The 27,809-nt window shown below is 36.2% G+C and overlaps 1 protein-coding gene across 1 annotated transcript in view; it reads left to right on the top strand.

Annotated features, from left to right (window-relative positions):
* Positions 1–27,809, top strand: part of tex (THO complex 3 homolog tex) — a 41,114-nt gene extending 13,305 nt beyond the window's left edge. Inside the window, exons 3-6 of the mRNA XM_076489743.1 lie at positions 10,044–10,248; positions 11,650–11,811; positions 13,227–13,327; positions 27,625–27,809. Of these exons, the coding sequence (XP_076345858.1) occupies positions 10,044–10,248; positions 11,650–11,811; positions 13,227–13,327; positions 27,625–27,779 (623 nt within the window). The 3' untranslated portion in view covers positions 27,780–27,809. The remainder of the gene's footprint in view (positions 1–10,043; positions 10,249–11,649; positions 11,812–13,226; positions 13,328–27,624) is intronic.

Genomic DNA, 27,809 nt, shown 5'->3' with positions numbered 1-27,809 from the left:
TATTTGGTTTTCTTCCTAAATTATTAAGTTTTAAATGAATAAGTAATATATTTATTAAGGGGCCTATTAGCCTCAAAGATGTCCTGACTCCCAATCTACCTCAACAAACAGTAAACTAATCACTGAAACAGTCTTTGTCCCCCACAAGTATTCTTCAGACTGAGAACTCCATAATCAATTTCAATGTCTGATGCATATTATCATGAGACAACCCTCCATCAAAAAAAAGAGTGCAATGTACGCTCATTATGCATGTGACTCCTTCTATAATTTCTATAATAATGTCAATTCCAATATGATTTCTTCCTTAATTTTTTATTTTATTGAAGATGCCTTTTATATTAACTTAATTTCCAAGTCTGTATTTTTTTCTCTCACATTTCCATTTGTCCATCAAACATTTTGTTTGATTCATATTTTTTAAATGAACCCTGAGGTTCATGTTACCACTTTAGGTATCATTCCTCCTTTCAGGGCTGCAACCCATTGTTGGATTTATTAGCAATTATCTGGTGAGAGATTGATTGTTACATAGGTCAACCACCTTTTCCTGAAGAAGCCAAACCTGGTTGGATTGAAGAAGGTTTTGATAGCCTTTTTCCACCAACAGATTTTACCATCTTTTCCTATGCCTGCCCTGCAGAATCAGCTAGGAGTAATATGGCATTTTTAGATATAATTTCTTATGTATGATGTTTTACCTATATCCTCGATTCCCTATAGTCCCCATCCTTTTTTGTTGCATGATAGTTATTCTTCTCTATATTTAGTTTGCCACCTTCTCTGGATTTAGGCTTCATGCTGAGCAATTTGTTTCACAATTAGTTCAGGAAGCCAGCATGCTTTGCCCTCCATGGGCTACAGATCAGTTTGCTTTAACTTACCATCAAGCTGACTGTCCATTTTTTTCCTCTTAGCAGTTGGGATCTATATTTCCTGTGTGTTGAACCCATGCCCAGTCTTCATGCCTCCATCTTACCCTTACTTTACTTCTATGGTATTTATCTACCATTCATCTTCTTTCTGAAGCAACACACCAAGATCTTCTGGGTTATTTAGGGGAAGCTTTTCCCTTATTACCTCCATGTTGGCTCATTTATCATCTTCAGATCTTGCTTTACCCACATGATGTCTCTATTGTTAGGATTTTCTGGGTTGTGATATGGCCTTGTTCCAGGTTTGTTTGCCACCCACTTATCTAAGAGATTTACATGCAGTTTCTTTTCTTCAACATTGTTTTCATTGATGTACCTGAGACTTTGGAATCACATAAGGAATCTATACATCTACACTCTGCTATTTCCTCTTTGGTAGCTCATTTGTTACAGATGGAACACAACAAGTCCTTATTGTTGTTTTCTGTCCTAATCCTTTTCAGTCTTTACCTGTTCCTCACTCTAGAGGTTCCTTACCTCATCATTTTATTCAGTGTAGGTGAGCACAACACCATCAGTAGCAGGTACTACTTGGTGGATTTTGGTGCAGTGGGAGCTCAATTGTGCAAATTTGTTCCTCTTTGGTGATCTTTCACCACATATCAGTGGGTTATTTAGGTTTTGTCAGAGGGACTTAACAAAAACACACACTGAGTTGAAGCAATCCCAGAATGTAGTGTATGAAACTGATAAACCATACAGTGATGAACAAACCCAAGATATGATCATGACTTATGAGGTATCAGGATATGCAAGTAAACATTTGCCACGTCTATCCCTTGATCATTCACAAATCTGGAGAAAAAACCTACATGAGGGTAAGAAATGATTCCATGGTAAAATAGGGCAGACTGAAAAATTACTGACCCAAGAAAAATCTATTACAGGCCACCAATCTCTAGCTTTATTGGAGAAAATAAACAGCCTGGAGAAAGATGATGAAGAGATTCAATGGCCTGTTGAGACAAAAGGTCTCTGACAGATGGGGGCAGGTAATAGGATCCTGAGGTACAGGGAATAAACCTACCAGAGGAAAAGGGGTGCAGAGGAAAGTGGAGGTCTAGCAGCTGATAAACATGACAGGCTGACTCCAGGAGGCAGCTTAATTTGGCTAGTTAATCAAATTGGAGAAGAAATTTGTTCAACATACTCAATATCTTCTCCATTTGGATGTGTTTTCAACATCCATTTCGGTTGGGCCCAAATTACTTCTCTTTGACCTTTTTCTATGGAGCTTTCAGTTCTTCACACTATTACTGTTCCCTCTACTATAGGTCATGTGGTTCTATTGCTTTTAAGGATGTAGTCTTCCATGGCAACTTATACTTTTAGGTTCTGCTGATATGCAGACTTCTCACAAGCAGTGTAATCTTGCACAGAATCATTTTCAAACTCTTATTACCCTTCCTCATACCCTGATCTGCAGTGGTGTGGTTGGGCAAGATTCACGCATTGTCAGGTGTCTCTCTTCCTTATTATCATCCAGCAAATTTACACATTATCATGGATGCATCCATCCAGAGATGGGAAGCAGGGCTCAATCAGCAGGAAGCTATTGGTCTGTGGCCCCTAAAGATCTTATCCTATCAATGTCTTGTAGCTTCTTATACGTTGGACTTTCATCCATTTTCTCCATCTCTCCAGAAGTTGGTAATGAGATGGGGAGAAAGGGTCAATCAGCAGAAAGCTTCAGGGTACTGGAATGTGGCATAAAGGTCTTATTGTATATCTTGTAGCTTTTTCTTGTCCATTTGGCTTTCATTCATTTTCTCCATCTCTCCAGAAATTGATAATGATCCATTCCAACAATTCTACAATGGTTGCTTGTCTCAATAACCAGGTATGGTATTGCTCTGTATGGTTCATTACACCCTAGCCATTCTACACCTAGAGACACATTCTCTTAATTTTCACCACTTTTATAATTTCTTGAATTAAGTTTTAAAAAATTGCATGGTTTGGGTCACTTTATGGCCATAGTTCTCTCCCAGATATATGTGCTACTCAGATTTCCCACCTATGTATTCAATGCCTTTCTGCAATGGATGAATTGTATGTCTTATTCAGATGTGGTGTAATTTCCCTCATGAGATCTTAACATCTTACTGTCTTATTTTAGTAAGTGTCCTTCAGTTTCTCTGAAGGATGCTTTCTTTCCTTTGCCCCTCAGTGTGGATTCCTTTACGTGGTGAGGGGACCTCCCACGGAAGATTTTGTTCCTTCAATTTCCCTCCTCTGGGATCTAAACATCCACCCATGTGTTTGTCATGTGTGGCAACCTGTGAAGGGGAGGAAAGGATCCTGGTGGTTGAAGGATCCAACCTTAACACACCACTTTGGCCTTGAATTCCTGTAGACTGGCAACCTTGGGGTGACAATTCTTGGGTCAGTTGGCTGGTCCACTCAGGCTAGGGTCAACCAAGTACCAGTGTTGGATGTTCTCAACAGGTGTTGTGGACATTATATCTGATGCTGGTGTTTGAGTATAGTGCTCATTAAAACCTGCCATTGCTGCAGTGTCCTTGTTTCACATTGTAGTGCATCCCCTCATAGGGGAGCTCCATTGTGGGTGAGGTCAGTGGGCACCAAAATTTCCCTTTCTTTATTATGGATACTACAATTAAAAATCTTAATAAAACAGTGAAAAAACAGTCTATAGGTAAATGATCACGTCCTGAAGATTCTGGGCAGCAATCCTCACCATCCGTACCACCTGTTGTACCTCATTTTCTTATATTGCACTCACTTTCAGACAAACCTTTAGGGTAAATATCTCCCTTTTTCATTCAGAAGAGACTAGAGGGACTTGCTGGCTCTCCAAAGTCAGTAAAAAAGCTTTGATCTGGTGACATATTAGTGGAAACATCCTCTAAACTCCTATTGCATTCAAAGGCGTAGATATACCTATAGAGGTTACACCTTATGCTACTTTGAATTCATCACAAGGAGTTTTTTTTTTAGAGGAATTTGAAGAACATCCCAGAGTCAGAGATTTTCATTGGATTCTCCATCCAAGGAGTTTCTGCAGTGAGGCGTATCTCTATTCACAAAGATGGAATTATGGTGCCTACCAATGTCCTCATTCGGACATTTACATTACCACGTCCGCCTGCCACCATCAAGGCAGATTATCTTAATTGCAGAGCATGGGCGTGCATTTCAAACCCTCTCTAATGTTTCCAATGGCAACAGTTCTGTCACTCGAATAAGTCATGTTGTGGCTCCTTGATGTGTGCTCATTGCAGTGGCAAGGACCATCATGCCTATGAGTGTGAAACAGACCATCATTGCATCAATTGCAATGGCTCTCACCCATCCTACTTTTGTTCTTGCCCTAAATGGTTGGAAGAAAAAGAGGTGCAATGTTTGAAAATGATTCATAACATTACTTATCCTGAGGCTTGAAAATTGCTGTTCACCACATCATCTCGGATGTATGCTGCTGCACTTCATTCCACAGCTACTGTGGGAGTGCAGACAGATCTTTCTGTGCCTCCTAAAGAATTGATCTCCAATCAAATGAAAACTCTTTTGACCTCCATGGTTAAAAAGGTTGATGAATCAACTTCGACACCTATCTCTGTCCCGTATATACATTCCATCAAACCCCAAGATCCACATCCTTTGGTTCCAGGTACAGGCATTTCCTCGGATCCATCTTCCTCTCTCACCCCAAGATGCAAAACAATCATTTGTTCATGTCCTCAGTCTCTGGAATCTCCTTCCTACAGCAAAGACCTGCCCAATTGACCTAGGACAGGATCCATGGAGGTTGATAGACCTCCCTCAAATAAGGAAAGTAAGGAAAAATGACATGGTCATAAACAGAAGGGTTCTCTGCCCAATTCGCCTACACATAAATGAAAATGGCCACCCTTATACAATGGAACTGTCGAGGTTTATGTTCTAATCTGGATGACATCAAAACACTGATTGCTTCCTACCATCCTGTTTGTTTCTCCTTACAGGAAACATTTCTGAAACCTGCCGATACAGTCACCTTTCGGCAATTTTCTTTATGCAGATATGACAGGCTGTGTGATGGACGAGTGCATGGAGGGGTTGCACTGTTGTTTGATCAGCATGTGCCCACCCTGCCTTCGCCAATCGACACACCCTTGGAGGCTGTAGTCATCCATGTTTCCTGTTTGTTCTCTCTATCTGTCACCTGGAGAGACATATGATCAATCAGACCTTTATGCTCTCATTGAAGAGTTGCTGTTTTCCTCTTTCATCCTGGGTGACTTTAATGGACATCATCCCCTCTGGGGAAGTGCTGTTATTGATAGGATGGGTTGATCTGTAGAGCTATGCTCTCTGATCACAACCTTTCTTCTTTCAATACTGGTTCTTCCACTTATTTTCATGCACCTAGTCTGTCCTTTGCTATTGATCTCTCGGTTTGCTCCCCTTCATTATTCTCCAATTTTTCATTTAGGGTTGACAATAGTCCATGACAATAATTATTTTCCTATAATCTTGAGAGAAACTAGCCATAGTCGATACCACCCGACCCGCATGCCCCAGTGAAAGCTGCATCAGGCAAACTGGCCCTCTTTCACTGCTCTTGCAGAACTTGATCCTGCCATTGTCTGTAAGCCATTAATAGATGACTGTGTGGCAGCAGTAACTGAGTGTATTATACAAGCAGCTGGTCAATGTATTCCTAAAACTTTGACATGTTTTCCACTATATTTTTGTCCATGTTGGAATCCTGCCTGCCACATGGCACCGAGGGCTCAAAAATGAGCCTAGGATACTTTCTGTAGGTATCCCACACTCTCGAACTGCATCGCTTTCCAGTGGGCCCGTGTACATGCTCGATGGATAAGACGTCAAAGCCAGAAGAAATTTTGGATTAAGTTCACAACCAGCATATCCTCTACCACCAGTTCCAAAGTCATTAGGGACAAGATTCAAAAGGTCAGTGGGCAATATCACTCTGTCTCCCTCTTGATGTTGCTCTCTGATAGCCAGGAAGTAACTGATACTCAGAGCATCATTGATACTCTAGGTGAAAGCTTTTGCCGGGTATCTAGCAACCTCTGCCTCTTCTTCCACCTTCTTAGCCATCAAGACTCGGGCAGCACAATCACCTCTTTCCTTTCAAGCTGATTGTCTCTATGGTGATAATCGTCCCTTTACACTGGTGTAACTCAAACTGGCCCTTCACTGGTCTGGCAGTACATTGGTTGGACCTGATGATATACACTATAAGATGTTGTGCCATCTATCTCCTGCTTCTCTTACTATCCTTCTGGTTGTTTTTAACCAGATCTGGCAGGAGAATGTTTTTCCTGATGCCTGGTGCCAAGCTATTGTCCCACCTTTCTCCAAGCCTGGGAAGGATCCCAAGATTCCTTCAAACTACCGTCCAAATGCTTTGACGAGCTGTCTCTGTAAGACATTAGAGAGAATGGTTAATGCTCATCTTGTTTGGTTCCTCGAATCAAACAACCTCCTCTTGTCCACCCAGTGTGGGTTCCGACAACAGTGCTCCACCATGGACCACCTGATTTGACTTGAAACGTCAGTCAGAGAAGCCTTTCTCAAACGACAACATCTTGTATCAATATTCTTTGACACTGAGAAGGCTTATGATACAACATGGAGGTATGGAATTTTGCAAGACCTCCATATACATGGGTTGCATGGCCATTTGCCCATTTTTATAAAAAAATATTTAATGGACAGGAGATTCCGAGTTCATGTTGGTTCGACACTTTCCCATTCTTTTCTACAGGAACTTGAAGTCCCTCAGGGCTGTGCTCTGAGTGCCACACTTTTCAGTATAAGCTACAGGCTACCCTCAGTTGTTTACTGAAGTGGATCACAGCAAACAGCTTTACCTTTTCTCTCTCTAAAACCATTTGCATGCACTTTTGCCACCAACAAGGTATTCACTTTGATCCTGAACTCTGTATCGGTGAAATTGTGCTGCCTGTGGTTTCTGAGACTATGTTCTTAGGTCTTATCTTTGACAACTTTTATATCACACATCAAGCAGCTATGGGTCAAATGTACAAGAGCACTGAACATCCTTCATGTCCTCTCTACCACCACTTGGGGAGCAGATTGACATTCTATGCTAAAGATATATCGTGCTCTTATTTGATCGAAACTCGACTATGGATCACTGGTCTACAGATGAATTGGGTCTGTCCTTGGATAACATTGCTGTATCCACTGGTCAACCCATCCCACCATGGCTTCTTACAGTCCCCAATTGTGACCTATCTTTAAGTCATCTGAGTCATCTTTCGAACCATCCTTCCATTCATATTTATACAGATGGTTTGAAATCAAGTGACTGTGTTGGCTCTGCCATGGTATGTTGTGGTTTGGTGGTTGTGTGCAGAATCCCCTCTACAGCTTCTGTGTTCACTGCTGAACTGTATGCCATTTCTCTTGCCCTGGATCACATAGAAGCTAAGGAGTACTCGAACTGCACGATTTATACTGACTCGCTTATACTGGCTCTGGAATCACTTCATGTTCGTTCACATCCTATTCTCACCAATATTCAAAACTGACTGGCCCATTTCTCTTTAACATCTACTTCTATCCAGTTTTTCTGGATACCGGGCCACTTTGGTATTCGCGGGAACGAGCTCGCCAACACTGCAGCTAAGTCTATCTGCTCTGGCACTATTGCCACTGTGCCTGTCCCATACATGGACTATGGTCCTGTATTCAAGCCTTGGCTCCGTGCCAGTTAGCAATCGATTTAGAGTAAGCAACGTGAAAACAAGCTTTTCCAAATAAAACCCTATATTGGACTTTGACTGTCGTGCTTCCGTAAGGATCGGAAAGAGGAAGTTGTTCTAACTAGACTACGCATTGGTCACAGTTTTTAACTCATCATTTTCTTTTATTTGGAACTGATGCACCAGTGTGTAGTTTGTGTGACACTCAGATCACAATAAGCCACATTTTACTTTCTTGTCATCATTATGAAATACAATGACGGCCCCATTTTAAGCATATTCTGTCCCAAGGTTTGTCCATTACGTTAGACAGTGTTATTGGTGATGGTGACACTGTCCACTTTGGTAGTGTTTTTAGTTTTTTAAAGATCATTAATCTTTTTAATGGCATTTAAATTTTTTAATATGTACTTTACACCTTTTAATGTGACTCCCTTTTAAAAATCACAGTTCATCTAGTTCAATTTGAAATTAGAAACTGACTGTAACATTAAGTAACTCGAAACCAGGACTGGAAAGGCCAACTTCAGGTGACTGACAGTTGTTTTTGTACTTACCTGCTAGTCTTCCTGGCAAGTTATGATTATTACAGTCATGCTACAGAAAGTTCTTTACAACTTGAATTACTGTACTTTTTCTCTTGACATTGTAGATTAGGTGTAAACATTGGTTTTATGCTATTTTTTTATTTATTTATTTTTCAACTTTGTTTTGTTTTACCTTAATTTCCTTTTATGAATTTTACTGAATTTCCTTTTACCTTTTTACCAGATGTTTGGCACAGATAGCCTAGCTGCTTTGTGCCATAAAACACTAAATAAACCAACCGACCAATCTTTCCTTTGCACCAGACCCTCCACTTATTCAGTGTGGAATTCTAGCTATTTATGTGAAAGGTTAATGTATCATATTATAAGTTTCAATTTTCCTAAATTGAAACTGTATTTCTGATAGGTATTTGCCTCCCACCCTTACCACAAATACCCACACACACTTCACCACTGAAAACTGGTGCTTCCATTTTCTGCCATAGGTCAAAGTGATATTTACGTAGAATTGAATAGAGTGAGTAACATACATAATAAATGTTGTACTCTCTTTGATGGAGGGTTGTCATATGGTGATCTGCATGAGCAATGTATTAGAATTAATCAATTCCAATGGAGGGGAGAAGAAAAGCTCAGTGCATGTGTACAAAAACTTTTGCATATAAATGGCAGCACTGAACTAGTATAACTGTTTAGGTAAGTACCTATCAGAAATACATTTTCAGTATAGAAACATTATAAGTTTTTGATTTATTGGTAGTTTTGTATTAAACAAAGTAATTCATATGTCTCTAGTTTGTGTTGTTTGGTATTCATGGATTTGCAAATGAGTACAAAGCAGTTTGTCCAAGTATTGGGTGAGTCTGTGACATGTTGTTTGGTACTCTCGAATTACAACTAAGTATAAAACAGTTTGATAGCACAGGGAATACTGTAAGTATTGTTTTTTATTCTATTTTCTATCTTTTTATGTTTCTAACAAAAATTTAAAAATTATAAACATTTCAACTTATCCTAACAAATCTATAGTAAAATAAAACAACTAAATTTTCCCAAGTAATTCATGTCTTGTGTTTCATCATACAGTCATATTCTGTTTAAGTCAAACCTGCCAGAAAAGTTAATGGCCTCTACTTTGATTTATTGTCTTGTTGAAGCATAAAATAAAACAGATGTGAAAATATTCACAATTGAATGTTAAGTAGTTTGAAACCTTCTGAACAATACTCAAGTCAGATTAGATAAAATAATGTTATTGCTCATTTTATTTCATATTTTTGAACTGCAGATCAGAGAATCACATATGCTGTTAGTGTTATTGTAGAAAAAATAAGAGATAAAATATAAAATTTTCTTCCAAAAAAAACATTTGATGTTCATCTAATCGGTTCCAGAGGCTATGCAAATGAAATATGAAAATAGTAAGATGAAAACACTAGAAATTCACAGACAACTCTCTAGTAACAGTTACTTTGTTTAAAAAACTGGTATTTTAAGTTCAAAAGACTTTTGTTTAATTAAAGCTTGCTCAATTCTGTGAAGATACATTTAGTTATTTTAGAACAATGGTATGTATAGCTTCACAAAACTAGAGTTAGTAAGTGGGACCAAGTCAGCAAGGAGATAGTTACATATTTGTCACAAGGTAGCTCATATGTAAGCTTGATGGCTTATAATGCTAAAATTTGAATCTTAACTCTTAATTGGGCACAGCACAAATACGCCATTTTACAACTTTTTCACTTAAAAAAAAATGTTATCAGGAACCAATCACATGTATAAATAAATGGTTTCTGAAACTGAACAAATGCCTTTGTTTTTGTTGTTCTAATAACATGAATAATTTTTCAAAGGAGAAAACATCAACATCTGCTGGTCTCCAGATGGAAACACTATTGCTGTAGGAAACAAGGAAGATTTGGTTTCGTTTATTGATGCCAGATCACACAAAGTTCGAGCAGATAAGCAGTTCAAGTTTGAAGTGAATGAAATATCATGGAATAATAATAACTCCTTGTTTTTCTTAACAAGTGGACAAGGCAGCATTCATATCCTAAGGTAAGTCATATATTTTTACCACTGTATTTCATTAGAGTTAACTGAGATATAATGGATTAATGTCAAGAAAATAATCAGGTAATCAAAATTAGTGTTTCCAATTATTGCTGTTTTTGATAACTCCAACTATTCAAGCATTTGGATTATTGTCATTATGACATATCATTGTTATTATCAATTCATTCAACATTTTTCTGTTTAGCAATTTAATGTCATGACTTATTTTTACTATTTTCAATTATTTCAACTATCCAAGTCTATGAGAATAATTTATTAGTCCAGTGTCATTAATTAATGAGCCCATCAGTTAAGTGATTATCAGATTTTACTCATATAAACTGAAATGTTTTCATATATTAGAAGGATACTAGTTATTGAAAAATTAACAGTTTTTCAAGAATTCTAGTTTCTCAGTGCTACATTTAAAAATTACACCAATAAAAATATTACCAAACCCTCATGTATAGCCTAGTGAGATCTTTGTTTTTGTTATGAGGAGAGTATTTTTATTTAAGTGTATTATATTATAAAGCAATGGCTGTTGCACATGCAACATTCACTTTTCTAATTGTCTGAATCTTGAATACCTAAATTGTGCAATTATTTGTTATGAATCTTTGTGGTGCTGTTCAGCAGATGATGCAGGAGTATTAAAATTAGTTGTTTTCTTTTTGAAACAAAATGACAACAAAAGATAACTACTAATAGTTTGACCCACAGTAAAGTATGAAGTATAACTTATGTAGTTGCTTTAGTCGTTATGTTGTTCCCAGTTTTACATCATACAAAAATATGTTAACAGTAAGTGAAAGAAAAGCTCTACAACCCCAAGCACTTTCAAAGATGGAGCTTTCTTCTTCAGAAGAAGAAAGCTCCACCTTTTGAAAGTGCTTGGGGTTTATGGGGCTTTTATTTCACTTCTATCAAAAATACAGCCCTAATTTAGATAGGCTTTATATTGTTTGGTTTCAAAATTGTAAATAATCTATCCACTGTAACTGTTGTTTGGTCTGTCTTATTTGTATGTATATGAAGCTAATAATGTTTAAAAGTTGTAAGTAACCTACATGCTGTAACTGTTGTTTGGTGTGTTATATGTAAAGTTTGTATGTATTTAAAACTGATAATGCTTACAAATAGTAAATAATCTATATGCTGTAACTGCTGTTTAGTCTGTCTTACATGGAAAGTTTGAATGCTCTTGAAGCTAATAATGCTTAGAGATAATTGTAATATCTCCTTCTAAGGTTTTTTATTAACTAATTTATTTTTTATATTTACAGTATAATATGGTATTATACATACCTCTTTCATTTTAATAGGAGTAAGATTTCTAGTTAGACTTTGGAATTTGTAATTATTTTAGTATCCATTCTTTGCTTCAACTGTTATTTTCTTTAGCTACCCTCAGCTTGAACAGCAGTGTGTTCTAACTGCTCATCCTGCTAACTGTATCTGTATAGAATTTGATGCTCGGGGGAAGTACTTTGCCATAGGAAGTGTTGATGCCTTGGTTAGCTTGTGGGATGCACAAGAACTCGTTTGTGTACGCACCTTTTCTAGGTTAGTTCATCTAGAGATGTTTCTTTGTTACTTCCTTGTTTTGTTTTTGTTGTTTTTTAGTAAATAGTATTACTTGATTTTCCTTTGGCAGATTCAAAATGTTGAACTTAAACCTGTTTGTCGCTGAAGTGTATAGCTAGCCAATTTTAATGGTTTTATGTTAAATAATACTGCTTTATAGTTAGCTCTTTTTCTTTGTTAAGAATATTTTAAAACTGAAAGTATAGAGAAATATTATCTGTGGCAGAACTTCCAAGACAATATCTCACCTCTGTGCACTGAACATGTGTATCTCCCTCTGAGATTTGCATGCCACAGCTTTGAACTAACTCCCACCTAAAATTCATGTGTTTAATGTAAACCATAATGATACATGATGATATCATCATGCAATTTTGAGTTGGAGGGCAACTGAACCTCCATATGCTGTAACTTTCCTTAAGCACTTGCACTCAAAATTTTACCTAATCTGACAAATTTCTAATGTGTTTTTTTTTATATTTTAGTTACTTTTGTAATAATAAATAAGTAATATACACAGAAAACAAGGAATTAGTATTTATCTGTGTCATCAATTTTCTTTGCTGTTAACTGTAGATGAAGCTGAAGCTTACTTTTTTATACCAAAGATATTACCGCATTAAACAATTTTTTATATAATTAAGTGCTGCACCTAGGAACACAGAATAATAACCCATAAAAAGCAGCAGACAATGTTCACTGACTATTATAATTTTTCTGTCTTTCTAACTATGCTATATGAGCCATTAAAAACTCAGCTAAGCTTATTCATGCATTGAGCTCTTGTTCAACATTCATGAGTTTCTGAAAGTTTTGGCATGTTACTTGACTGAATGCTGAAAATATCCACTACAACATAACAATAGTGTATTTTACATACTAAACGTAAAAAGATCTTTAAAAATTTTGTATTCCTTAGATGATTTTAAATTAACTAGCATTGTCTTTGACAAAATGGTAAACCCAACAAATGATGATCACTAGAATATGCATTGCAAACAAGTTTTAGCATATTTTTATAAGCATGTGAAACAAGGTGAATTATTAAATATACCTTAAACTGATAGTACAGTCTTAATTCAAAGATGCACAACTGTTTAGAAAACTATTTGCTCTTTGTTTTTCCAGAAAAATAAATTTAATAAATTCAACTTGTTTTTGAATGGTATGCATTAAATCATTTGAAATTATGAAAAAAGGTAGTTTTCTTCTCATAGAAGCATGTTTTGTTTTATACTTAAAAACATAAATTCTTTGACTTTCTATATAGTTAAATTCTTAAATACTAATTTAAGTGAATAAAAAGTTTTTGTATATATATAAATATGATTGTAAATAATTTATGTATTATGCTGCTTATTGTTTTGTGATTCCAAATTAACTTATCATTTTAGACTGGATTGGCCAGTAAGGACGATTAGTTTTAGCTATGATGGTAAAATGCTGGCATCTGCCTCAGAAGATTTACTTATTGATATTGCTGATGTGGAAACTGGTAGGTATGACATTAAGGTTTAAATTTGAAAGTTGTCAAAAATATTTCAGCATAATTTTTATTTTACTATGAAATTTAATATAACTTTGGCATGAAAAATATTTTAAATCATGAAATTTCTAGATGATGGCTTGCACTACTGCATATGTATGTGATCAGTATTTAAATTAAGAGGTGATGGCTGTGAACAAGCATGTGTGTGTGGTTGGCATGAAAAAGTCAAACATCCTTTTAAGTTTCTGTTGCCTTGTGCTTTTTGCTATATTCACAGTTTGGGTTAATATTAGTTTACTTAGTGTTTTGATTTTTTTTGCATGTTTAACTTTTGTTGTTTCAGTTGTGATATTCATGAAACAAAATAATATGACAAAAACTTTAATTTTTCTTTATTATTTAGATAGTTATTGGTGTTCTTTAGAAATGTACATCTATACTACTTGTTAGTTTTTCTTTATTGCTTAGACAATTAGAGTTCTCTAGAAATGCTCATTTAAATTGACCAATTCCGTATTTAGTTCCAAATATGTAGTTTGTTTTTCTGTTTTTTACCTTATTACTAAGTTTATATTATATTGACTTTATGAAAGTATGATTAAAATCAACCAAATAAAAAGCCAATAATATTTCACAGTGGCTTTTATCCAAGTGAACCAAAGGAATTTTGTGTGTAGAAATAAAGCATGTTGAAATAATGTACATTATTTTCCAGAAATGCTATTTACCTATCTGTACTGCTAAGAGTTATTATGTCATGCTCAACTGTCACAGAATTTCCTTCATGTGCCATAAGTCTTGAGCCAACTCCCATCCCTACACATATCATAATGCTGTAGTCCTCCACCAACATGAATGCAATATGATTTCTATACACATGGTATGGTCATAGGCTCATTCTTTTCTTGGCACTGTGTGTGTTCAGACATGTTTTTTCTGTACTTTTTGAGTTTCTAGTTACCTCAGTTGGCTCTTTCTTACTTTTAGTGCTAAATTGCTTTTGTACCTTGTCACACTTTTGTTGCAATCATCTACAACTTCATTTTTTCTAACCACCACATTTCTTCTTTAGGCTACTTAAACAATGGATGCTTAGTAATATTTACAGGGCTTGAATTTCACTCTATGGTGAAGTACTTTCAACATTGTCGATAACTTGGCTTCCACAGCCTTTCTTAATTTTGATGAACCATTGTGTATCAACAAATTAACTAATAATGTTCCCTTCTGCTTATTTTTTCTCTATTTCAACCCCTTATTATTCTTGCCTTTTGTGGATCCTGTCTTGCTTTTGGATGATTTTTGCCAGCTCTTTTACTTCTCTCCTTTGTTTCTGGTTTTACTCTCCATGATGAAGAGCAGGTATTTTCTAATATTCTGTTTGCTAAACTCGTGAATCAGGTATGTGAGATTCTGTTTTACCTCTGTATCATATTGTCTCTGGTTGTTTTAGTTTAATGTACCTCCTTCTCTCCCAACTCCATGCTGTCCCTCATCTTTCTTGTATCATTCATCTTCATGGCTCTTTTGTTACAGCCTCAAGTCCTGGCTTCTCTATATTTTTTTAATCTCCTGTCTCTTGTATCTTCTATCTCTCTTTGGAGGTACTCTTCTTCTTTCTTTTTTGTAGCTATCTGTTTATTTTTATTTATCTTTACTCTCTCTGCATTTCACCTCTTCACTGAAGCTCTTCATAACAACCTCAATAGTTTTTTGGTGGAAACACTCATTATTCTTTTATTACCTATGTGTTTTTCATTTCTTCCTTTCCTGTCTCTTATTTTGATCTAGTTTCTGTACTTTTAGGGATCACATTGGTCAGGTGTCCACATCTTTTCATATTATATTCAGGTCTTTCAAATGTTTCTGACTCCTGGGAATCCTTGGCTTAGGCTCTTCACCTGCATTATTTTATTGCTTTCTTGCTTTTTCTGGTACACAGGTTTCTCTGCCACACCCATCTTCAGGAATCACATTGGACTGCTACTTTTCAGTTCCTCGTCCTCTTGCTTCTGCCCCTCGGTGTGAATTCCTGTACGTGGTGAGATGACCTCCAAGGGAAGGTTACCTACTTTGGGATCTAAGCGTCCACCAATGTGTTTGCCATGCGTGGTGACCCGTGAAGGGGAGGAGAGGATCCTGGTGGTTGAGGGGTCCAACCCTAACACACCACTTTGGCCTTCAGTTCCTTTGGGTGGCCCCCTTGGGTCAATTGGCTGGTCCACTTGGGCTAGAGTCAACCAAGTACCAGTGTTGGAAGTTCTCAACTGGTGTTGTGGACTTTGTGTCTGATGCTGGTGTTTGAGTATAGTGCTCATGAAACCTTGGTATTGCTGCAATGTCCTTGCCTGACATTGTAGTGCATCCCCTCATAAGGCTCCATGATGGGTGGGGTCAGTGGGTACCGAAATTTTCCTTTTTTCCTGTGGATCCTCCTATGAAAAATTTAAATAAAATAGTGGAAAATAAGTCAATAGGTAAACGACCACGTCTTGAAGACTGTGAGCAGCATTCTGTAACACACGTACCTCATTTTCTTATATTACATTCTCTTGCAGAAAAACCTTTAGGGCAAATGTCCCCTACAGTGGGAGTGCAAACAGATCTCTCTGTGCCTCCAAGAGAATCGTTTTCAAAACAAATGAAAAGCCTTTTGACCTCCATTGTTAAAGTTAATGAATCAATTTCTACACCCATCTCTGTTCCTTCCATACGACCCAACAAACCCCAAGACTCACATCCTTTGGTTTCAAATATTGGCATTTCCTCAGATCCATCTTCCTCTCTCACCCCAAGATGCAAAACAATCATTCGTTCACATCCTCAGTCACTGGAATCTCCTTCCAACAACAAAGACCTGCCCAAACGACCCAGGGCAGGATCCATGGAGGTCGATAGACCTCCTCCAAATAAGGAAAGTAAGGAAAAAAGACGTGGTCGTAAACAGAAGGGTTCTCCAGCCACTTCGCCTACCCGTCATTAAAAATAGCCACCTTGATACAATGGAACTGTCGAGGTTTACGTTCTAATCTGGATGACATCAAAACACTGATTGCTTCCTACCATCCTGTATGTCTTTCCTTACAAGAAACATTTCTGAAACCTGCCGATACAGTTACCTTTTGGCAGTTTTCTCTGTACAGAAATGACAGGCTGTGTGATGAATGAGTACATGGAGGGGTGGCACTGTTGGTTGATCAGCATGTGCCCACCCTGTCTTTGTCACTCAACACACCCTTAGAGGCCATAGCCATCCATGTTTCCTTGGGTCATATCTTCATTGTTTGTTCTCTCTACCTGTCCCCTGGAGAGACGTATGATCAATTGTACCTTGATGCTCTTGCTGAACAGTTGCCGTCTCCCTTTCTAATCCTAGGGCACTTTAATGGACATCATCCCCTCTGGGGAAGTGCTGGTATTGATAGGAGGGGTCGCTCTGTAGAGCGTATGTTCTCTGATCACAATCTTTCTCGTTTCAATACTGGTTCTTCCACTTATTTTCATGCACCTAGTCAGTCCTTTACCGCTATTGATCTCTCAGTTTGCTCCCCTTCATTATTCTCCCATTTTTCATGGACGGTTGACAATTATCCACTAGGCAGTGATAATTTTCCTATACTTTTGAGAGAGACTGGCCATGGTCGATGCCACCCTATCCATGTGCCCCGGTGGAAGCTGGATCAGGCAGACTGGTCCGCTTTCACTGCTCTCGCAGAACTTGATCCTGCCATCATGAATCAGCCATCAATAGACGACTGTGTCGCAGCAGTAACTGACTGTATTATACAAGCAACTGCTCAGTGTATTCCTAAAACCTCGACACATTTTCCACGATATCCTCGTCTGTGGTGGAATCCTGCCTGCCACATGGCATGGAAGTCTCAAAAACGTGCCTGGGTTACTTTCTGTAGATATCCCACACTTTCAAACTGCATTGCTTTCCAACAGGCCCATGCACATGCTAGGTGGGTAAGACGTAAAAGCCAGAAGGAATCTTGGATTAAGTTCACAACTAGCCTATCTTCTACCACCAGTTCCAATGTCATATGGGACAAGGTTTGAAAGGTCATTGAACAATGTAATTCTGTCCTCCTCTTGATCTTACTCTCTGATGGGCAGGTAGTAGCTGATATCCGGAGCATCACTGATACTCTAGGTGAAAGCTTTTGCCAGGTATCTAGCACTTCTTCTTAGACTAGGAAAGAGCGTTCATCTCTTTCCTTTCGTACTGACTGTCTCTTTGACTATAATTGTTCCTTTACACTGGTGGAACTGAAAATGGCCCATAATTGGTCTGGCACTACATCTGTTGGACCTGATGATGTACACTATCACATGCTGTGCTATTTCTATCCTGCTTCTCTTGATATTCTTCTAATTGTTTTTAACCAAATCTGGCAGGAGAATATTTTTCCTAATGCTTAGCACCAGGCTATTATCTTACCTTTCTCTAAGCCTGGGAAAGATCCCAAGATTTCTTCAAACTATTGTCCAATTGCTTTGACGAGCTGTCTCTGTAAGACCTTAGAGAGAATGGTTAATGCTCATCTTCTTTGGTTCCTCAAATCAAACACCCTCCTCTCGCCCACCCAGTGTGGGTTCCGAAGACATTACTCCACCATGGACCACCAAAATCGACTTGAAACATCAATCAGAGAATCCATTCTCAAAGACAACATCTTGTATCAATATTCTTTGACATTGAGAAGGCTTATGACACAATATGGAGGTATGGCATTTTGCAAGACCTCCATATATATGGGTTATCATGTTTATTAAAAACTTTTTAATGGACAGGAGATTCAAAGTTCGTGTGGGTTTGACACTTTCCCGTTCTTTTCTACAGGAACTTGGGGCTTATCTTTGACCCTAAGCTGACCTTTATACCACACTTAAAGCAGCTACAGGTCAAATACACGTGTCCTCCCTGCCTCCAGTTGGTGAGCGGATCGATGTTCTATGTTAAAGATATATCGTGATATTATTCGGTTAAAACTCGACTATGGATCAGTGGTCTATGGCTCTGCCAGACCCTTGGCCTTAAAGATGCTGGATCCCATTCATCATCAAGGACTTCGATCCTGCACTGGGGCTTTCTGCACCACCCCAGTTCAGAGCTTATCCATAGAATCTCATGAACCTTCTCTGCACCTTTGCTGTTTGCAACTGTCTTTACTATATTCTTTGAAACTTCATTTCTTACCAAAGCATCCCACCTGGGGATGTGTTTTCCTTCCTCAGTGGGCCATACTTTTCCGGAACAGACGATCTGCCATTGCTCCTTTTGGCCCTTGCATCCAGGTGCAATTGGATGAATTGGGTCTGTCCTTGGGTAACATTGCAGAATCCACTGGTCAGCCCATCCCACCATGGCTTATTAAAGTCCCCAAATGTGATCTTTCTTTAAGTCATCTGAGAAAGGCAAATACTCCCGAATGGAAGTACCGTCTTTTTTTTACTGAACATATTTCAAACAATCTTTCCATTCCAATTTATATGGATGGTTCCAAATCAGGTAACTCTGTGGGCTCAGCCATGGTTTGTTGCGGTTCGGTGGTTGTGCACAAAATCCCATCTACAGCTTCTGTGTTCACTGCTGAACTGTACGCCATATCTCTTGCCCTGGATCATATTGAAGCTGAGCAGTACTCCAACTGCACTATTTATACTGACTTGCTTAGTTCTCTACTGGTCCTGGAATCGCTTCACGTTGGCTCACACCCTGTTCTTGCTGATATTCAAAACTGACTGGGCCATCTCTCATTAACATCTACTTCTATCCAGTTTTTTCTGGATACCAGGCCACGTTGGTATTCGCGGGAACGAGCTTACAGACACGTCAGCTAAATCTATCTGCTCTGGCACTATCACCACTGTACCTATTCCATACATGGACTATGGTCTTGTATTCAAGGCTCAGCTCCGTGCCAGCTGGCAGTCAACTTGGAGTGAGCAATGTGACAACAAGCTTTTCCAAATAAAACCCTATGTTGTACTTTGGCCGTCTAGCTTCCGTAAAGTTCGGAAGGAGGAAGTTGTTCTAACTAGACTATGCATTGGTCACAGTTTTTTAACTCGTTTTCTTTTATCTGGAACTGTTGCACCAGTGTGTAGTTCAAATCACTGTAAGCCACATTTTACAACAGCATTATTTTAAACATGTTCTATCCCAATGTTTGTCCGTAACATTAGACAGTGTTATTGGTGATGGTGATACTCTCCACCTTGATAAAGGTTTTAGTTTTTTAATGGCCATTAATCTTTTTAATGTCATTTAAGTGTTGGATATTTATTCATTACATCTTTTTAATTGTGGTTCCCTTTTAAGAGTCTCAATCTCTCTAGTTCGATTTGAAATTGGAAAATGGCCATAACATTAAATAACTCGACACCAGGACTGGAAAGGCCAACTTCAGGTGACTAATGCTGCTGTTTGAACTACCCGTTAGTCGTTCTGGCGAGTTGTTATTACAATTTTGCTGCATGTCTTTTAACAATTTTATTACTTTACTTTTTGATACTGGCCATAATGACACATAACCCGGAACCAGGACTGGAAAGGCCAACTTCAGGTGACTGATGGTGTTTCTTATACTTACCTTTTAGTCTTCCTGGTGGGTTATGATCGTTACCATTATGCTGCACAAAGTCCTTTACAACTTTGTAAACTGGATGTCAACATTAGTTTTATGCCATTTATGTTTTTCAATGCTGTTTTGTTTTTAACCTTCATTTCCTTTTATGAATTTTACTACATTTACTTTACTTTTACCTCTTTACCACACATTTAGAAAATTATTATTAAAATTTTGCTACATGTCTTTTAAAACTTTTATTACTTTACCTTTTGATAATGGCTGTTATGACACATAACCCGGAACCAGGACTGGAAAGGCCAACTTCAGGTGACTAATGGTGTTTTTTATACTTACCTTTTAGTCTTCCTGGCGTGTTATGATCATTACCATTATGCTAGAGAAAGTCCTTTACAACTTCTCTTACTCTGCTTTCTCTCTTAACATTGTAGACTAGGTGTCAACATTGGTTTTATGCTTTTTCTGTTTTTCAATGCTGTTTTATTTTACCTTCATTTCCTTTTATGTATTTTATTACATTTAATTTATTTTTACCTTTTTACTGGACGTTTGGCGCAGATAGCCTAGCTGCCTTGTGCCATTAAACACTAAATCAACCAACCAACCAATCTTGCTTCTGTATGTTGTTCCCTTTCCCACACATCTAGCTGTTGCAGCTTTCAGCAGTAACTCTTCTTTGGAAATGATGCTAAGCTATGAATCCACCAGTGTCTGCCTTTCTACTTTATACACCTTCTCCAATGACTTTGGAATTCTGCATGTTCTTTCACATTGTTTCTTTTTTCTCTTCACACTTTTTGTCTGCATTTTTTTCTTCTATCATTCTATGATTGTATGATTTCTCCTGGTCCTGTCTTGACAGGATTGTGCAAATGCAACCTCCACTCTACTCTCTAGGGGACCTTTTGCCTAGGTTGTCTGGTTCAACTTTTCAAGACCATTTTCACTTCCAGTCAGTTTCTTGTCCATCTGGGAATTCTCCCCAACTTTGTAGCAGAAAAACTTTCATTTAGTTTTGTTTAAACCTACCTAACGCAAGATTTGTGTCCCCATCTTGACACCTAGAAATTAAAATACATTACTGTGAGTCTGAGGATTTATGATTTGTATCCCAGATACATATAATCTCTAAAACCTCCTAAATAAATTTCAAAGGTTTTTGTTTGTTGTTGTTGTTTTTTCAGTCAAACTCTATGTTGTAGCTGTTATTTTCTCTGTCCTAACTCTATATGAGGTCATTCAATTTTGGCTGACCTTGTAACTGCCATAGAATAGTACAAAATGAATCCAAATTACCCTTTTTTCTTTCTAGAATAACCTCAGATTTTAACATAATGCTACATTTGTTTACCCTAAATAATTTAAAGCTTATAACAGATAGATCTGTTTTTACTAAAATGTTATTGTCCTTTGAACCAGGTCTAACTAATAATACTGCCACACAAGTTGTAACTTGCTCATCAAACAAGTACCTCACGTTACCCTATTAAATTATATAATGCATTGGCTGTGTGTGAAAATACATTGTGAGAAAAATTTGTTATTACTGTTTTTCTTTATTTTACTTAATCTAACTTTACCTAGCATAACAAGTTTCTGATTTTTACAGTTTAGTTACTTTGATAATAATGGATAAGTAATATACATGAAAAACACAAAATATAGTACTTCCCTGGATCTTTTTTTCTGTTGTCAACTGTCATTGAAACTTAATACTACTTTTTGCACTAATGGTAATACTTCACTAAATAAAGTTTTATTTCATTAAATAATACAGCTAATAACGTAAAAAACAGACAATATCCCATAACTATTATAATAATGCATAATAAATGCTGTTAAAAAATTGGCTTGACTTGTTTATGTGTTTCCATGTGTAAAATCTCTGTCTGTCTCTCTGCTTATTTGTCCACCACATTCACTGCACAGGTTACATTTCTTTCATGTTCATATACATTACATGAATAAACTCTGTGCAGACTTAACATATTTTGGCAAGTTTGACTTAATGTTTAATTTGGAATGCAGCATTATAGACCTATTTATTTACAGATCATTAACTATACATCTTTTAATACACCATATATTTAACTCTCACGTAAAAGAAAAGTATACAGAATCAGAATGTTGTGTGTGAAAAAAACAAACAGTATCCATAGCCTGTAAAATAAAATTATGTCATCTGCCATAAAATTGAATACATCAAAAACGTAAGGCTTAAATTATAACACTTACTGTGTACAATGAAAATAAAGTCAAGTCAGCATAACTAGTAGAATGCTTGCATGAGGTGAAAGGTGAGTTGAACCTGGAAATTATATTTTTCTGTATTAGTGTTAGAATAGACAGGGTATTTCTATGAACATTTCTAAAATATCTGATTGCAGCCATCTTTGCATTGGCCCAAGTTTAATATATATAAATCTAATCACTACAGGAAGGGTTTACAAATTGCAGATGTGGAGGTAATCTCCTTTCAGTTGCATCTAGTATTTTCTCTAATGTACTAGAGGGTAAGAAATAGAACTTAAATTTCAATCAGTAGCTACGTGTAAAGCTTGAACTAATTTAGCTAATTCTGTCTTACAACTGTAAATGTTAACTGTTGTAAATTATTCTGGACCCTAGCATGAAAAACTAGCACTTTCTTTTACTCCTCCTTTGTGAACTTCTGTTTACTTGAGTTCAGTATGAATTTGTTCATTGGTAATATTGACTAAAGTTGTTAATACTCCTCTAATTTCTTCATCACTTTGTTCAGTTGTCTGATTCAACAAGTTCATTATAGTCACCTGTTAACCTATTGAATGTATAATTTCCTTGGCAACTCACCTTTTGTAATCTACTTTGTTATTTAATTCTGTCAGGTCACCTGTCATTGCTGTTCCAAAAAGAAATTTTAAAATACTTCTGCCTTTATTAATCAGTCCATGTCTCAGTCTATGTGTATATTAAATTGAAACACTGTTTTTGTTGTGATTTATTTTGTTCAATAATTTGTCAATTTTTGCTTAATATTTATGAATTAATGTATGATAATTATCTATTAACCCTGAGTGCATTATCCATAATACACACATTATAGGTACTCCTTTATTTGTTAACACTGTAAATTCATCGTACTCATTTAATTTAAAATTTCCACTAGGTTCCTGATTAAGTGATGTTTTTTTAATATTACTGGTTCTTATAAATTTGTCAAAAATCTGACATACTGTGGAAATGGAATATCTTCTACAATTATCTATTGATCTCCTGATAAAATGAAGTTACCTTCTTCAACAAACGCAATTCGTACCTTATTTTCTACTGGTACAATACTAACAGTTTCTCCTATTATATCAGCAAGTAGCATCACAAAAGCGCTGGTGTACCTAAATAAAATTTGTAACTAATATGCATAACTTAAGTATTAACAAGAAAGAATGTAACATTCACATATATGCAATTGCACACATTATTAACCCACAACTAAATTTTGCAACAAAACAATGTTTATCAAGATAACTTAGCATATGATTAAATGCTTTTATGATACTTAATTTATCATTATTTACATTCATTGCTTTTATGTGACTATTTGATGTGTGCTGTAATGCTACTTATTAGTATTATTGGTTAAATCTTACTCTTCAAGTTCTGGTTGCTTGGTTACTTGACCTCATGACCACAAGATATAATCATGTGTCAGTAGTTCAACTGGTGGAGCAACTGATTCTTCCAATGTTTCTTCAGATAGGGTGATTTCTTCTGCTTGATCATTCTCTCTACACTCTGGTTCATTCTCAGGGATAGATTCATCCTTTAGCACATTATCATCTGCTGGAATAGGTTGTTTTTTTCTTCAGTTAGCAGTTGAGTAATAGCTGTAGTGTGGGAAGAGGTATTATTGGATGTATATTTTGGATTTAAGAAAATGCTAACTTTCAGATTACTATGCGTGATAACAATGATCCATGAACATAATTTGGTATTCTACTCAATGCTTGTTCCCTCTTCTCTCCATGTACACATATTCTTCTTGTGGAGTGCAGGAGAATCCTTAATTTCCCATTCCCAAGCTGCTTGAGATGTAAATGTGGAAAATTTTCTCTGGGAGTGGTACCTTTCCCCTATTAAGAAACCAGTTGGTTCAGCCACCCTTATTTTCAGATTTAAGACACCACATTATAATATCTCTCAAGCTGTTCCTAGCAGATACATCTGGTCAGAAGGAACTTCAAGTTACCTTGGGATGCAGTGAGATCACCTCCTCCCTTCTCGTGTTTTTACAATATCTATCTCATGTAGGTATTTTAACCCTTAAATGGTGGTCCTCATCATTTGATTATTTCATGCTTTGTGCTCAGTACAGCTACTATCAATTGATGATACAGGCTAAAAACATTAGTTGGCAACTTCCTCACATTGTAGTGACCGTACCCATTTAAAGTGTAGCATTTGAGTCATTTTCTCTGTTTAAGTTATGGAGCAGAATAGGAAGGATGTGTCAGCTAAGGGGATGAAGTGAAAAAGTTTTTCATCAAAAGACAAAACTGAAATATTAGCATGTGATAATTATTCCAATGAAGAAATCTTTTCAAAATTTTCATCATTTTCAAATTCAATTGTTTCAAGCTCTGAACAAGATTTAGATTGTTCCCAATGGGTAATGTGTCATGATTCTGATTCATTTTATTCATTCTTTTAATAGTAGAAATGCTGGACTCGCAGGTAAATTTAGGCTTCATATAAAGAATATGAATTTTTTACTGCTATATTTGATCAAAGTATAACAAGCCATATTGTGTGAAAAACAAACATATATTATGAGTTGTTTAAATCCTTGAATTCCGAAAAAAGTGAAAATTATACTCCATTTACTTCATAAAGTAAGAAATGGGAGTATTACTTTCACTTTTTTTTAATTCAAGGATTTAAACAACTCAATATATGTTTGTTTTTCACACAATATAGCTTGTTTAAATCCTTGAATTCTGAAAAAAGTGAAAGTAATACTCCCTTTACTTCATGAAGTAAGAAATGGGAAGATACAACTATTAAGGAAATGTATACTTTTGCTTATGCCACATATAAAAAGCATGATTATTAGCTGGTTATTGGAAGAATGATCCCCTTATAGGAACTCCAATTTTTCCATAATACATTACTCAAGATTCAGGAAGATTGTTAAATATTTGCATTTTGTAAATAATGAAGAATCAAATGCAAATGATAGATTATGGAAAGTTCAAGAAGTGTTTACAGTGGTGAAGAATAAAGCTAAGGAGTCTTTGATTCTTCTCAACAATTGCATTGTTTTCAAGCAATACATTCCAAGCAAATACCATACATTTGGAATAAAGATCTTTGTATTATGTTATTGTAAGACACAAATTGTAATAGATATGATTATCAGTTCTGAAAGCAATGTAGATGTCCCCAAAGATCCCCTGTTAAGATTTTCAGGATCAGTTATCAAGCAATTGATGAAAAGGTTATATGTTATATACTTATAATTATTATACAAATCTGGAATTATACTACTTTCTCTTTAAAAATAAGACTGGTTTTTGTGGAACAGTTAGAACTAATTGGAAGAACATGCCCAAATTTGCACCCCTGAAGAAAAGAGATGTTAAGACCAAGAAGCAAAGGAATGTTTTAGCACTTCAGTGAAAGACAAACATCCTGTTACTTAGTACAATACATAAAAGTGAAATAAAATACACTGGAAAGGATGATTACAAGGCTAAACAACCAAACCCCATATGGATTTAGATTATACTATCAACATGATGCTAGTTGACAAAAGTGACATACAAATTGGACAAATTGATTGCCTTCATGAATCTGTGAAGTGATAAAAGAAGCCTTTTTTTTTTTTTTTCTCTCACCAAATTGATATATCAATTTTGAATTCTTATAAAACGTATCTAGTAAAGAGTGGCAAGAAGCTGTCCTTGAGGCAGTTTAGTTACAATGTAATTTGCCAGTTATTGAAAAGGTATAGAAGGGTGACAAGACCTTTCCCAGGAAGACTATTCCTGGTAGACTTGTTGTAAAGAAACATTTTCTTAGCACTTTTTAGAAAGCATTCCATCCTCAGGAGCTAGAAAAATTGTACAGAGACAATGTCATGTATGTATTCATACAACAACAAAAAAAAAGCAAAAGATTGTGACTGCCTGGTGTAAAGAATGTAGAGTAGCACTGTGCATTTGAGAATGTTTTGTGACTTTACTACCCTAAAAAAGATTTGAACTTGAACTTGTAATAAATAAGTCTTTATTATGCTTTTCATTTTCTTTCATATTTTGTTCAAAATTCATGATACAAATGCTAAAGATTATGTTTAAGAAATTTTTGTCCCCAATTTTTTACATCTATAATGAGCCGCTACCTACAACATTCTCATTGTTTAGGGGTGAACAAAATAGAATGAGCTAAAGCTCTAGTCATGCAACACATTACCTTTACAGTAAATATTTGTGTAATGTAAACTTAATAAAAGAATGAATAAATAACAAGTTGGGCAAAGAGAAAAATGCAGTTTCCCACCTAATGCTACTCACTGGGCTACTTCTGATCTCATGCAAGTTGTATCCTATGAGCATTATCTTTCTGTCACTGTTTCAAAAAATATTTCATCTTTCAAACTAATCAGCATCAGCCCTTTATAATTTTCAGTTTAGGATTCTAGCTTTTAGTAGTGTAGAGAGCTTCTGAAGTTAACCTTTTATTTACCCAAAAATGTATTTTAGAAATATACCTCTCTGTACCACTTTCCCATACTTTGTCCCCACTTCTGGTTTATTTTGTCTTGTCAAGAATAACCTATGATCATATGCTAATATTCACAGGGATTACCATACATAGAAACTGTATCATCCTCTTATTGATGTAAGACTATATCATTATTACAAGTATGTCATAGGCTGATACAGTACACCTAGACTTGTACAGGCGAGAGTTTGTTCAAGGCTTGTGGTATGCACAAGAAATTCTACTGCAGTTGCTCACATTTGTTACATTTCTAAATGCCTAAACGTACTTTAATGGTTGTAAGATATATAATAGGCACTGAAAGTCAGCTTCAATTACAGATGTGAAAACAAGTTAGTGCAAGGTGTGCAATAAAGGCAATGCAGTATAATTTAAGTTACAGCAAAGTAAACAAAAGAGATAGTACATTCTACTCTCAACCATTGCAAGGTAAATTGGCAGTCTGGTGTTAACCACTGTAAGATGTTTATGTAAATGTTCAGAAAAAGTGGTGGAATCTATTTTCAGTTAGTGGAAGATACACAACAAAGATAGTGTAATTTTACCTACAATAAAGACAGCACTCTGTTCTAAGCTGTGAATATAGGAGTGCATGCTTAGTCCCTATGAAAGATATATTCCAAAAAACTTTGCTCAGAGAAAGAACATGTTAACTTGGATTTTTCATCACTGTTTAATAAGCTGAATTATTAAACACTGAAATAAAGTTAGTATTTGTCTAGCCTGTGTGATAAGTATATGAAGAGCTAGTTTCTTTTTTCTTGTTTTTTTTCTGTTTAGTGGGAAAATATTCTCATTTTTTATGAAAAACAAAAAATATATAAGAACTTATTTTTCTTAACATATCTTAATGTATTTTCGTGATGTACAAAATTTTTGTAAATACCTGAATTGCATTAAAAATATGTAAACTGTGTTCAGTGAAATTGTCTTTATCCTTAGGAGAGAAAATAGCAGATGTACCATGCGACTCAGCAACATTCACTGTTGCCTGGCACCCAAAAAGATATCTCTTGGCTTTTGCCTGTGATGATAAAGATAAATACGAACAAGACGCTGGAACTGTAAAATTATTTGGGTTGCCAAAAGATACATGAGTATTGGAAATAAACTAATCTTTCTCTACA

Source organism: Tachypleus tridentatus, chromosome 2 (genome assembly GCF_004210375.1).
Source record: "Tachypleus tridentatus isolate NWPU-2018 chromosome 2, ASM421037v1, whole genome shotgun sequence".
Taxonomy (NCBI): Eukaryota; Metazoa; Arthropoda; class Merostomata; order Xiphosura; family Limulidae; genus Tachypleus; species Tachypleus tridentatus.
The sequence above is the reverse complement of the archived record's forward strand: the minus strand, read 5'-3'. Positions and strand labels throughout refer to the sequence as shown.